The sequence below is a fragment of the Bos javanicus genome, chromosome 1 (assembly GCF_032452875.1).
Source record: "Bos javanicus breed banteng chromosome 1, ARS-OSU_banteng_1.0, whole genome shotgun sequence".
Lineage (NCBI taxonomy): Eukaryota > Metazoa > Chordata > Mammalia > Artiodactyla > Bovidae > Bos > Bos javanicus.
The window spans coordinates 150,617,699-150,632,759 of NC_083868.1; the positions used below are offsets into that span (position 1 = coordinate 150,617,699).

The 15,061-nt window shown below is 46.9% G+C and overlaps 1 protein-coding gene across 7 annotated transcripts in view; it reads right to left on the reverse strand.

Annotated features, from left to right (window-relative positions):
• ERG (ETS transcription factor ERG) overlaps positions 1-15,061 on the reverse strand; it is a 316,294-nt gene that overhangs the window by 70,105 nt on the left and 231,128 nt on the right. For 6 of the 7 annotated variants that reach the window (XM_061424857.1, XM_061424862.1, XM_061424853.1 and 3 more), the window contains one exon: positions 4,381-4,598. The exons of the other annotated variant lie outside the window; for it this stretch is intronic. In XM_061424857.1, the coding sequence (XP_061280841.1) occupies positions 4,381-4,598 (218 nt within the window). The remainder of the gene's footprint in view (positions 1-4,380; positions 4,599-15,061) is intronic. 7 annotated transcript variants of the gene reach the window in all.

Sequence of the window (15,061 nt, forward strand, 5' to 3'; positions counted from 1 at the left end):
TGACATCAATTTGCTGTATGAACCTCCTTCCAACACTTCCCACTCAGCCAGGCTGAGTCCTTCCGGGACAGGGAAGTGTCTGCACCAGCAAATGCTGGTCTGGAAGTCTGAAAGGAACAGCTCCACTGACCACTGACCAGCCAAGCAGCCAGGAGCCCCGCGTGTGGTCAGTTTTCTGAGTCTTCCTGGCCAGGCCACCACACTCAGTGACTTAAATCCAATGCTAATCGAGGCATTGGTCTGAAGGTATTTCAAAGGTGTGGTTAACATCAACCACCCTTTGATTTTAAAGAGAGGTGATTATCCTTGATAATGCCGGTGGGCCTCGTCTCATCAGCTGAAGGTCGGAAGCAAAACCTGAGCTTTGCCTGAAAAGGAAGGAATTCTGCCTCAAGACCATTGCATCTACGCCTGCTTGAGTGTCCAGCCTGCCACTGCATGCCCAACAGATGTCAGATTTGACAGCCTCTGCAACTGCATGAGCCAACTTCTTACACCAAATCTCTTCAGCAGGTACCTTACTGGTCCTGTCTCTGGAGAACCCAACTGACACGGCAAGGCCAGGCCCCACCACACTGGACTCTCGTGGACGCTGAGCTCAGGAAGAACGGGCAAAAGCGTCTTCTCCAGAGAGGACCAACACATGCCACCCTCCTGTGTTTCCAGAACATTCTGGATGAGAGGGAACGGCCTGGGGGACCGGTTGACATCTGTGTCATAGCTCAGACCCGCCGAGCTGAGCTTCCTCCCCCGCACCAGTCCACAGCAGCTTCACCATTCCCCATCCAGGACATCCTCAGCTCTGGCTCACAGGCCATGTGGGTCAGCCATGTGCTCGTCCCGGGCAGTGCCCACTGGGCAGGCACCACCATGCATCCAGGAAGAAGACAGAGATGCTGACAAGGTGGCCTCCCTCGGAAGCTGCCACCAAAGCACTTCCCGGTTTTCTCCCAAAGCTGGAACTGCCTTTAAAGAGCCTCTGATGGGACACCTCTGAGCACTGCAGAGCTCCATGAGAGCCTGGGAGAAGAAATGACTGATGCTTCCCTACTGTTACTCCCCTACAAGAAAACGGTCCAGTTCCTCCACACATGGTTTCATTTCCAAGGAAAGAGACCCTTGCCTGAGCCACCGCTTTGCAACTGCCAAGACAAGTTCCCCAGTAAGCCAGGAACACAGGAGTAGCTTCCCAGGGGTCGTGTCTTTCTTAGGGACTTGACGCCTCAAGGCCAAGTTCAAGGCTGCCTTGAGCAACACCCCCCCCAGCCCACTCCATCCCAAATTCCTGGGGTGACCAACCTTGGGCTGGGAAGGTGGCCCCCACGGTCCAGCCAGGAGGGCAGGTGGACGTGGTCTCCTGAGGAAAAGCACAGACCTACATCGGAGGAAACGGTATTCAAGCGCCTCCCTTATTTATCTATTCCTCTGTTTGCTTATTTGTTCATTCATTTAAATCTGGCCAGAAGGAAAGTCTCACTTCTGCAACATCGTTCTCACCTCCTGGCTCAGGCTCCTTTCTGAGCCTTTCTAAATCCAGACTGGCACTCCGAGAGCTGGCCTGAGGCCAGACTTGGCAAAAAGGGCCAGGGCACAGATCCCCTTGCTAACTGCCAGCTGGAAGCCACGTTGGTGCCCTTTGCCCGAAGTGCTTTCTCTGATTCTTTCTCCTTCTCCCCTTCCATCTCCATCTGTCTCTGTCTCTCTCACACACGCTCGTGCACAGACACACACACACGTGTGCGACACCCATGCTGATGTATTTCCCACAGGTAGAGACGAGCCTTGGAAGAAGACCTCTTTAGAAACGCACCCCACCCCATCGTGACTATCCTGGCGTGTATGGGATCACGTGACTCCATTAGAAACAGAATCCACCACTCTGCTCAGTGCTACGTGGCAGCCTGGATGGGAGAGGATTTTGGGGAGAGAGTGGATCCATCTAGATGGATGGCTCAGTCCCTTTGCTGTTGACCCCAAACTATCACAACATTGTTTGTTAATTGGCTGTACACTGATACAAAGTAAAGTTAAAAAAAATTAAACAACAACAAAAAAAGAGAATCCATTACTGTTTAGAGGGCTGGCAGCACAGCGACCCTACTAAATAAACAGGGCTACATTCTTCAGAACAGAGCAAGTCTCAGGAGCAAATGCAGTGAACGGTCAGTGGAAACATTCTATTAGATGGACAGGATTCACCTATGACATATTTATGCGTATTATATGTAAAGAGCAGAGAAGGCAATGGCACCCCACTCCAGTACTCTTGCCTGGAAAATCCCATGGATGGAGGAGCCTGGTGGGCTGCGGTCCATGGGGTCGTGAAGAGTCAGACACAACTGAGCGACTTCACTTTCACTTTTCACTTTTATGCACTGGAGAAGGAAATGGCAACCCACTCCAGTGTTCTTGCCTGGAGAATCCCAGGGACAGGGGAGCCTGGCGGGCTGCCGTCTATGGGGTCGCACAGAGTCGGACACGACTGAAGCGACTTAGCAGCAGCAGCATATGTAAAGAGGAACCTGCTGGACTCTATGACTGCAATCCCACCCAGGTCCTTTCCGAAGTCTAGGAGTTTTCCCTCGATGAGGTCCAGGATGAGCCCACCTTGGCTAGAATCCACTTCAGGGACCAGCATCACAGCAGAGAGGCAACATCCCGCTTCCGAGAAGAAACGAGATGCACGGAAGTGAACGACTCCCTGGAGCCCCGGTAAACCTTAGCACCTCCCATCTCTGTGTCTGGCACCTCCAGCCTCATGGGTGACATTCCCTCTGGGGACTCTGATTTGGCACCTTCACCGACACCACGCTAGAAGTTGACTCGATGGTCTCCAGCATGTATAAAACACAACACTTATTTAAAAACATATTGAGCATTAAAATATGTAAGTAGCAAAAAGGGTCCCCTGTAGCTGCAACAGAGTGGAAAAGTGCACTGGGTGTGGAATCAAACACCCTTGGTTTGGAGCCAATCTCCTAGTTGCTTGAAGTGATGCTTTGGGTTAGCCAGAAAATGCCTGGGTCTCAGTTTACTCATCCACCAAATGGGGACAAGCATTCCTCTCAGGGCTGCTTAGAAGACTGACAGGCCATTGCTGCTGCTGCTGCTAAGTTGCTTCAGTCGTGTCCGACTCTGTGCGACCCCACAGACGGCAGCCCACCAGGCTTCCCCGTCCCTGGGATTCTCCAGGCAAGAACACTGGAGTGGGTTGCCATTTCCTTCTCCAATGCATGAAAGTGAAAAGTGAAAGTGAAGTTGCTCAGTCGTGTCCGACTCTTAGCGACCCCATGGACTGCAGCCCACCAGGCTCCTCTGTCCATGGGATTTTCTAGGCAAGAGTACTGGAGTGGCCACTGGATGCATACAAAAGGGCTTTCTATGAAGTAAAGCACCAGAAAAGGTGAGCTGTTCTTGTGACTCTAGGCAGATTATGCAAATTTAAATGAAATTCTCTTTGTCCTGGGAATTTAAATGATTCTTCCTGAATGTATATGGGATATTCCATCACAGGGCTTCCCAGGTGGCACTAGTGGTAAAGAACCTCCCTGCCAACGCAGGAGACAGAAGAGACTCAAGGTTCGATCCCTGGGTTGGGAAGATCCCCTGGAGAAGGGCATGGCAACCCACTCCAGCATTCGTGCCTGGAGAATGCCACGGTCAGAGGAGCCTGGCAGGCTAGAGTCCATAGGGTTGCAGAGTTGGACACGGCTGAAGCGATTTAGCATGCATGCACCCATTATATCATAACTGAAATCAGTTTTACTTTTCAAAACGGCGTCTGATGAAATGCTTTTAAGTGCCCGGGATAACACGTTCGCTAATTCGCTGCATTTAGGTGACAGCGGCATGACACACTCAGAAGAGTTAACACTTAGGAGTGACGCTGGTGCTTGGTTTTCAGTGTAAGTAAAGAGGAGAGGGAAAAGCACGCATTCAGAGACGGTGACGGGGGAGGGGCAGGCGGACACAGGCAGCGGATCCATCCGCAGCATCACGTGGGGCGTACGTGCGCGGTGCCGCCGGCCCACGGGCTGACACTCTCCCACCGTTTAAACTGAAGACAGTTTTACTTTCCAGGCAAGAAAACCCTCCGAGATGAGTTCTGCCATATGTGGGCAAGGCCCCCCTTCCCACGCCGCCCTCATGCCTGGGAAATTAGAACTGCACATCTCCTCTTCAAAGCGAGTTCTCGGTAAATAGACTACCGGTTTTTCACAACCTCTATCCTCCGCGCAAACCACTGGCGAACACATTTTCGCAGCCTCGCCCAGGGTTCCTGTGCAATGTCTTGGGGGCAATGCCAACCATTTTCACTCGGCCTTTTCAGGGGACGGGGACCCAGGCAACCGGGAGGATCCGAGCCCGCGGTCTCCTTACCTTGAGCCGTTCACCTGGTTAGGGTTACATTCCATCTTGATGGTGACCCTGGCTGGGGGTTGAGACAGCCAGTCCTGCTGAGGGACGCGCGGGCTCATCTTGGATGTCTGTCCATAGTCGCCGGAGGAGGACGCGGTCATGTCCGTCTTGGGCAGGTGCGGCGTGCCGTAGGCGCACTCAAACAGTGACTGGTCCTCGCTCACGACTGATAACGCTTCCTAAACGCCCAGAGAGACACACCTTCAGGACATGCCAAGGAACAGCCGTGCTGCAGAAAGTCGCTAACGTCAGAGTCATCTCTAACTGGGACCCCACTGTTTAGGTACCTTTTCTGGTGTCTGTTTCTACCTTTCAGAAGAAAAAAGGAGCTGGCTTTCTTTCCCAAAGAAGGTAAAAGTTGGAACTGGCAGACCCAGAAAAACTTTCCTGCAGGTCCCCAAACATCCCAGGCCTGACTGCAGCCGTGCAGATAATACCCACTTTAATCTCGACTCAAGGAAGTTGAATTTCAAAGGTCTTAGAAGACATCCAATTGCATGTGTCATTATTTGACAAATGCAATCTATAATTCAACCAGACAGGGTACAGCATGGTCACGAAGATTAAAAAGCAGACATGTGCCCACTAACACCTAAGCATCTGGCAAAACTGCCACATTCCCAGGAGATTTTAAAGAAGAGCTACTTAGAAGAAGAGTGTGGGGGAAATGGGGCACCAAAGGACAGACAGACAAAGATACAAATTTTTCCATTTCTAAGTTATTAGCTGAGATAGAGTTTCAAGTGGTGCTTCCATGATGGCGAACATCTGGATGATAAATGAACCAAAAAAAAAAAAAAATGCTGTGAATTAACCAGAGGCCTCTAGGATGTTTAAAATACCTATACCAGTGAATAGCTCTTTTTCACCCTTGATTTCTATTCCTATCTCTGCTCATTTTGCATGATTTGTTGAAAAGAAACAGCAATGTGCCATTGTTGAACCATTCTTCTGAGGCTTTAAGTCAAACAAGTGGTTAGCCTATGGCCAGGCTGACATTCTACAGCCAAATCCACAAAGCCAAACATGACTGGGAACTCTCAGCTGCTTGAATGATACCTCATGCAGCAGCTACACAGAATACAACACAATCCAATTCTGCTTTCTATAGTTAAAAAAAAAAAAAAAGTCCGTATGGGAATTCACGTTTATTTCATTTCTTAAACACCCTTGGTACTGCTATTAGCTTCGGAGAAGCAAATGCTGTTTGCATCACACATTTTTTTAAAAATGGAAAACTATGGCAACCTTCTGGTCTGGACTTCCCATCCCCCAGAGGAGAGAATCTGAGATCCGGAAAGGTCTAGATCTCACCTGGAAGTGAGCAACCCAAGATCAAACAGGGAATTCATGAGGACTCCAATGAGTGTTTTATCATCAGCTCCCTCCTGCCCCCAGAGCCTAGGACGTTCTTCTTAAACATTTCTCAGTTTGGGATGTGGGTCTGCGTTAGCACTCCGTTCTTGTTTGAATTGATACTTAAGTCAGGATGCTCTTCTTCACCCCAGTTGTTAATATTAATAATAAAGCTCTTCAAAGCAGCCTTTCTAAAAGAAAACCTCCCTCCCTACAGATACAAAGAAGTATCTGAATCTTTAGGGAGCACACGCATTTTCACAAAGCACCCCCCAATCCAGTGTGTACCCCCTCCCATTATACCTCCCCCCACCTACCCAGGGAGCAACTTCATCACTCTTCAAGTGCATGAACTTCACAGCCAGCGGGGCACAGTGTGCTATGAATCAGTGAGTGGGGAGAATCACAAGAACAAACTCAATGCTCTGGATCTGAGTGGTAGCCACTCGGGGTACTGTGCGGAGGTAACAGCCCCCGCTCCCCACTGACATGGCTAAAAGCCCTTAGAACCAGAGCCCTGTGATGTTTGGGGAAACAGTGAGCTGAGGATTTAAACAGTAACACGAACTCTACAAAACCGTGTGCTGGGCCAACCGTAGAGCCCGAAGCAGGCACAGGAAAGACAAAAAGAACACAAAGCAGGCATCTTGACCACCCAGCAAAAGCAAACACATAAGCAAACAGCACCAATCTGAGAAACGGGCGTGGCAGATGGGGAGTGGGGCGGGAGGTTGAGGGGGGAACCTGAATCTAGGGGCTCCCTGGACAGATCACAAACGGAGCGAGCGGATGTAAGGAGTCTCAACTCACAGATGCTGGGTTAAAAATCAAATCGGCACCACGGACTTAGTGCAGTCCTGCTAATCCACAAAGGCAAAATTAGAGCTTCTTCAATAAAGTTTGCAAAACAGGGTCTGCCTTCCCATAGCAGCACTGGAGAGAATGCTTTTTACACACTCAGGACAAAGAAAACAAGGCTCTCCTGCCTGGTCCTGCAGACCCCACCAAGCCTCGGAGGGGAATAACATACTATGTAATGTTAGCATTGGCTCACTGGCTTAAGAGAAACACGAATAAACTGGCAGAAATGGGCTAAATGCGAGGGACAGACTTCACATCATAAATGAGTAAGAAGAAGGCTTTCACAGCACAAAGAGTAACGATGTGAAAATAGGAGTGTATCCCCTAGATAAAGCAGGATATTCTGGCAAACGCACCCAATGACCAAAGATGTAAACGCAGTATAGGATTTAGACACTGGACCAGCTTACGAGAACTGAAACAACGCTTCAGTGTGTGTTTGGGGCGGGAGGAACCTATCCTCACATCTGGCATAGCATTATTTCACCACATGGTCTTCTAAAGAAAGAAATCAAAGTTAACGGAGATCGATTTAGGGGAAGAAATTGATAAAAGCTAGAGATACGGGGGGCACACAGCTTTCCTGCATATCTGAAAAACTCTCCTCTGCATGAATCCTTCATGAGGACGGCCATAGCCTTCGGAAGAGCAAAAGTTGCTTTTCTTCGCTAGAGGAGAAGTCGTCTAAAAATGAGACAGCTTTAGGATAAAACGTTTCATTTCAAAAGGGGTGACATGTGGTCCGTATTCTGGAAAGACAAGAGAGCGTGCCCAGGAGGGATGCTAAGTAAGCCAAAGCAGCCAAACATCTAGGACTTAGTACAAGTGAGGAAAAAATAAATAATAAATGGAATCAGATACACACACACTCACACACACACACACCAACTCAGCACATCAGAACAATGAAGGGGTAGAAAGAAACTAAGGGTGGCTTTCAGAGACCTGCTTCAAACGAGGAGGCTCCCTAAAGCTGACGGCTGTTCTTTAGAAGAAAAGGAAGGCCATACACCAACAGCATGCCTTTGTTCACTCACGTGACTTTGCCTACTGCCTGCAGGTTTCATCATCCCTTTGGTCCCAGGATGAATGACAAAGGCTGAGGCATAGGATTCTCCCACCCCAGCGGCCCTGGGACTTCAAAGCTGGGAAACAAGCGAGCCCAGTGGGATTAAAACCAGAATGGACCGCTGCACAGGGCCTGGTAACCGGGACCACATGAGGCCCTTGTCTCCAGCTCTGCAACTGACTGTTCTTGGCCTCGACGGGTGCTCTCCGTGCTCCCCTGACACCTGGCTTCCCTCCTCATCCACAGCCATCTCACCCACCTACCTGCCTACCTGCCAAAGGTGTGGGCAGATGCCTTAGTTAACATGTATGGCTTATTCCCTCAGAACCTTCGGCCAGCCTCGGGGACTCGGGAACTGTTTTGGTTGCTTTATAACAGAGAATTAAAAGAAAAAAAAAAAGAAGTCCAAACCTGGCAGAAACGTGGCATAATAATTTAATATGCCTGCCTCTATGTTACTATAAAAAGACGTGAACTTTAGATTGGTGTGTGCTGGTGTGTAGGGGTGTTTTTCTGTAGCTTCAGAAAGCTGGAATATTCTGATGTGGCCGGTGGCAGGCGACCAATGCCGTTTTTATGAACTTAGGAGAAAAGCATAAATTCTAAGCAAATGGCCCCCCAAAGAAATGGGACCGCTGTGTTAGTACATAGTGTTTATTATTATTTAAATGCTGAATACACCAACAACATATGAGGGCCATTCCTTTGGACTTTGGTCATAGCAGTTGACCAATAGTTCCAGAAAGTGAAGAGAACTCAACTAGATTATATTTCAAACATAAGACTAAAATATTATTCTGTTTTTAGGTAACTAGATTTGGGTACAACAAAGGACCCACAATGCTTATATTAAAAAAAAGAGTTGAATGCACATTTAAGCATACTGACATTTCCAGCAAAAGATTTCAGAGGTCCTGTAGCACATGAATTTTTTTCTGTAACAGATGAATATTTTGAGAGGCTCCTATGGTTCCAGCAGAAGAATTGTAAAATAAGGGTCTGGACTCAATTTGGCTTCTAACTTTTGATCCCCATGGTTCATAAAAACACTGAAATGTCAATACACAGAACACAACATACTTAAATTTTCATGAAAATCTGGGTGTGGTAAAGTGTTGAAACTAACAAAGTCTTAAAGAATGATCGGCTCTCTTTCACAGCTGGAGCCAGGAGACCATACAGAGGGAAATGGTCCTTACATGGTTTTCAAAAACCCAGAAAATGGCCAGAACTAGATGTCCAAAAGACAGGATTCCCAAGGCAACCCTCAGATTCCTCAAGTCTTACGTGCCTCAAATTTATGAAAAACAAATGGAAAACCAAGTGGAATAAGCATGTTAAGATTATGGTCACACTTCAGAAAAAAAAATTCTTATAGAAGCCCTTGCTATCACAATACAACTTCCACTTTAGGAAGCCAAGGCCATCCAAACTCCACAGTTCGCCTTTTCTCCCACGCATAACCAACCAGAATCTGGTACATCACGTAACTGCTTCCATTGCTATGAAAACGACATATTTTAGCCAACACCTTTACGACATCAGTACCTTCTCTTGACTCAGAAACAGCTGATCCATCACTTAATAAACCAGTTTACACTGGTAAGCAGCTCATTTGAGCATCCCTTTAAATTCTATTTCACTGTTTTTTTTTTTCTTTAGGATATGCCATATTCCACATTTTACCAGCTCTGAAATCTGGATGCCTCTCACCATTGATGGCATGTCATGGGTTATTGACAGCATTTCTTCTCCTTTTATGGCTGGAAAAATTATGATTCATTTTATCATCAATGACATCTTACATTTTATGAACTATGGTCATCCCTAGTGGCTCAGATGGTAAAGAATCTATCTGCAATAAGGGAGACATGGGTTCAATCCCTGGGTTGGGAAGAGACCCTGGAGGAGGGAATGGCCACCCACTCCAGTATTCTGGCCTGGAGAATTCCATGAACAGAGGAGCCTGGCAGGCTGCAGTCCATGGGTTTGCAAAGAGTCAGTTAGGTGCTCAACTTTGTATCCCATGCCAAGACTTCCCATGTGGCTCAAGTGGTAAAAGAATCTGCCTGCCAATGCATTTGCCACAAGAGACATGGGTTTGATCCCTGGGTGGGGAAGAACCCCTGGAGGAGGAAATAGCAACCCACTCCAGTATTTTTGTCTGGAGAATCCCATGGACCAAGAGGCTACCTGGGCTACAGTCCGTGGGGCTGCAAAGTCAGACAGGACTGAACACGCAAGCGTGAAGAAGGAGATGACGCTGGTCATTCAGTCCTGATGATAGCACGGTGAGGTCAGGAAGCCTTCCTGCCCACAGATGAGAACTGGGAGGGGCTGGGAAGAAGAGTGACGTCAGGATGAGGATGAGGCAGCAGCGGGGTCCATGGATGGACACTCACCGCTCTGGATGTGGCAAGCAGAAAGAAGAGACTGGCCAGAAGCACAGTGTTTCCCCAGGGCCTCATCACAGCTGAGCAAAGAGCAGCCCTGACAGTGCAGACAAGAGATAGAACCACCCAGAAAGAGACATGCTGGTGGGGAGGAGGGCCGGGAGAAGGGTAAGGGGATACACGCCCAGAGTCCCAGCACTGAGGATGGAAGTAAGGGGTCAGGAGAGCAAGTAGATAAGTTGGCTGGAGACTAGGAAGGAATCTTCTAAGTATTCAGTACAATAAGCTCTCCTATGGTCTTAAAAGTTATGCAGCAATGGGTCCCAGGTGCACTTAATCAGCTTTTCTTACTAGTTTTCCTAAAGGAAATCAACCCTGAATATTCATTGGAAATCCTTCCAATGCTGAAGCTGAAACTCCAATACTTTGGCCACCTGATGCAAAGAGCTGACTCACTGGAAAAGACCCTGATGTTGGGAAAGATTGAGGGCAGGAGGAGAAGGGGACGACAGAGGATGAGATGGTTGGATGGCATCCCTGACTCAATGGACCTGAGGTTGAGTAAGCTCTCAGAGATGATGATGGACAAGGAAGCCTGGTGTGCTGCAGTCCATGGGGTTGCAAAGAGTCGGACGTGACTGAGTGACTGAACAACAATAGTTTGATCAACAAACCTGTTCTTTTCACTGGTTAATCAGATAATTCAGGCCCACACTAATGGCCATCAGTGATGTGTTCACTGCAGGTGGATGCAATCCATATGGCACAGGAAGAAGTGGGCAGGTAGGAACATTTATCGATATGCTCCAGCGAGAGCCACATGGAGGCAGACCTAGCAATACTGGAAGATGATTTATTGGGTTGTCTCAAGCCCAGCTGTTCATAACTTCTCTTCAAGGCAGAGTGCATGCAGTAGATGCTACTCTTATCTCATTTAGAGGAGAAAAAAGCAACACAAATAAAATAGACAAGGCATCTAGGAAAGACTGCCACTCCATTTGCCCAACAACAGGCCAGGCCTTCAGTCATTTTATTCTCAGCACGAGCAGCTTTGCATTCATATATTGCCAACATCTCATGAGACAAGAAACCTCATCTGACCAGTGCCTTTTAACTACAACACTTTTAACTACGACAAAAAAGCCAAACACTGTGAGTTGAAGTTGTCTCGTCAGTATGCGTGGGAATCATTTTACCCCTTCTTGATATTATTTTCTTTCCTTAATTCTTCAACAGAGGAAACATTAAAATCATATATTGAAGGCAGCGTCTAGCTTTGATCTCACGTTTTTCTCATTTAACACATTGCTATTTTAATCCCCCCCCAAATATAAAAAATCTTGGATAAACCTCAAAGGAAAGATGTATGTAAGCAAATGAGGTCCATTTAAGAGCTTATTTCTCCAATGTGGTATCGCTTCGTATCAAACACATTTACAACTGCAATACCAGCCTGGCGCTAGAAGAATGAGACCCAGGACTGTGAGGAGATACGTGCAGGCAAATATATTTATACACACACATTCAGATACATGAATTCACACTGTGCATATTCATACACACATATATCCACGCACGTACATATCCATACCTCCATATTATGTGTGGAGATACATGCAGACAAATATATTTGTATACACAATACACATACATGCATTCACACTGTGCATATTCATACACACATATATCCACACACATACACATCCATACCTCCATATTCATATGCATACACATAGACATTCATACATACACATGTTCATACACACACACATGCACTTCCATATCCATCCACATACACATAAATATTGGGCGGGCCAAAAAGTTTGTTTGGTTTTAAGTCAAAATAAGATATTTTTCATTTTCTTTGAAGAACTTTGTCGAACACTTTATCCACTAACTGAACAAACTTTTTTGCCCAATGCAATATATTCATACTTACACACATGCATATTCATATACATACATGTACACACAAAAATACATAAATATACAACATAGACTCACGTAACGTAGGTGCACACATGCATGCACATTCACACAAACATGCACACATGTTCATTCACACATGTATGTTAATGCACACACACGCATATGTATTTCCATACACATGCATCTAACACACACACACACACCCATCTGTCTCTCATCCTTACTATCTTTGCTCATCGAGCACTGTAGAGAACCTGGCCACCGTCCTTATTGGGGTATCCCTTTGGGGCAACTGTTGCCTAAAGGATAAAGAACCAGATTTCTCCCCTTTAACCTTGATTTGTTTCTTTCTCAAACTCAAAGGTATTTTCTCTCCCCTAAGCAAAGCCCTTTAGAAAAGAACTGGAAACTAGTCTCCCCATGACCTTCTGATGAATTTCCCTGCTCTAAACTTACCAGCTTTCTCCTCAGCTGTGAGCTGCCTCGCCAGCCCTGGGGATTCTCTTTGCTCACATATTCTCCAACTGCTGCCTTTATTAAGATACAGGCATTTTCAGGGCAGGATCGTGTGTGTGTGTTTGTGTCTGTTTGTGTGTTCCTAGCGATCAAATAGCTTCATAACATAACATGTCTTTTGATACTTCTATTAATCATAGAACTAAGTCATGAAATTCTACGAAAACCCCATGATAGATCTGTAGTCTGAAACCTTTTTTCACATCAACAGAAGGGAATATACACTTGTGAGACTGACTGTGCAGTCAGGGACTAGGAGTTTGGAAAGGAACTGCCTTTGGCACTACATCCTCAGTCATGTGATCCTGGAGCACATGACTTGCAGGGTTGATGACTGAAATCTACGTAGGCTTAAACAAGAGAGTCTATGGCGCTAGACCACATAGGAAATCAGGAAGACTTACTAGAAAATGAAGACTAGCATTAGCAAAGCAAGAAGACAAGCAGTCAATGGGGCAGCTGAAACCCTAGAAGACTGGCACAGTGGAGAAAAATGTCAACAGAGAAGAGTTTGGGTCCACCTAATGAGAACTAGATTTAAATGAACCTCCAAATATTCAAAACCCCACAAACATAACTTTAAAACAACTCTCCTGTTTACTTTCTCACTTCTGTGCAGATGCTGTGTGAGACAATGGAGAAAGGAGGATGAGGTGGGCATACTTGGCCTGGCCATCCGAGGGCACGAGGGCACAGGTGTGCAGGGGCAGTAACAGTCCAGGCTTCTACCGCACAGCAGCACGCCACGGTTAACAAACCATGTGTCCTCCAGGCACAAACTTGGCTCAGAGGGGAGATCTTATGCTAAGTGTTCTTATCACAAAACATAAAAATAAATAAGAGGGAAGGAGGAAACTTTCTTTGGGAAGTGATGGATATGTTTATGGCTGCTTATCTCCAAACGCAGTAAGTTGTAACCATTGAATACCTTGCAGCTTTTAGTATATCCATCAGGCCCCGGTAAATTGGGTTTTTAAAAAACAAAGGCAACAGTGTGTTTAAGTGATGTTAACGGCTCCTTTGTTCTCCTACAAAGAAACACATTTTTTTACCCCATAGGCTTCTTTCCTTCTTTAGAGATGAACAAAAAGTGTAAAAACATGTGTGGAAACATCCTGTTTGTGGGGTCTGCATCAGAATGAGAGCAAAGAATGTGCTCCGGACCCTTTCGGGGCCTTCCGCGCCCTCTTGGTTCTGTGTGGAGTGGATTCCACTCCTGACTTTGCATACGTGTGCTTGTTTCTCTAAGCATTGTCATCACATGACACTCAGAGAACATTCATCAAAAGCCTGCATCTTACTTTCCTCTGATTTGAAATAATTCACTTGGGATGAAAAGATGGTCTGCATTTCACTTTCGACCACCACATTTAGGCTGCATGACGGAGGTGCTCCAGAATGTTGGAGGCAGCATGGTGGCAGGGAGCTGGCGATGCTAAGAGCCGAAGGCTCCCTTGATCCCTGGGTCACCCCGGAAACTTCCTCAACCCTGTCCTGCTCCAAGTTTAGTCCCACAGTGAGCTGCTGTGGGATCACTGCAGATCCGGAGGCTGCGTTGTCCCCAGCCCTCCTGAAGCAGAATCCATTTTATAACATCGTCCCCAGGTAAACCTGGATACTGCATATTCACCTGTAAGTCCTACTGCCTCATCCTTTGCGCTTCTTGGGTGGCACTAATGGTAAAGACCCCAGCTGCCAATGCAGGCGTCATAAGAGAACCAGGTTTGATCCCTGGGTGGGGAAGATCCCCTGGAGGAGGAAATAGCAACCCACTCTGGTATTCCTGCCTGGAGAATCCCAAGGACGGAGGAGCCTGGCGGGCTACACAGTGCACAGTGTCACAAAGAACTGGGCCCGACTGAAGCAACGCCTTATCCTTGTGTGAGTCTCAATTTCTCCAACTATAAAGCTGATGTTGATAACAGTGATCCCGCTCCCAACCAGGGCTCCCAGAGGGCCAGGTGAGTTAGCGTACGGGACAAGTTTTATAAACCTTAGTACTGCATCCCAACTATGATCCAAAAAAAGTTGATGTGACTGACCCAAATTCTTCATGTCATTCAAGACAAGAGTTTGGAATATCCGTCTCAAGTCATATTCATCAGGAACCAGGAAAAGTGCATCATCTCTTGCATGCCATTAAGTCACTCTTTCTCTGTCATGGACCAACTTTAAAAGTCAGGTATCGTTATCTAAGATGGGGAGAAGGATGAGCTGACATGTCTTATGGTCAAGAGCACTCAGTCTCATGTGATTTAGCCTTTATAGTCCTTGGTCCAGTTCTTATGTGGGTTTTCGGTTGCAATTCTACATTAGTTTGTTGAATGTCGATTAACTCTAAGTTTTGCGTGGAATCCAGATTTCCTGTTGGCAACTGTAGCCTCAACAACTGGCTGGGGCTTCCCAGGTGGCGCCAGTGGTTAAAAACAAAAACAAAACCTGCCTGCCACTGCAGGAGACATGGGAGACGTGGGTTCAACCCCTGGGTCAGGAAGATCCCCTGGAGGAGGAAATGGCA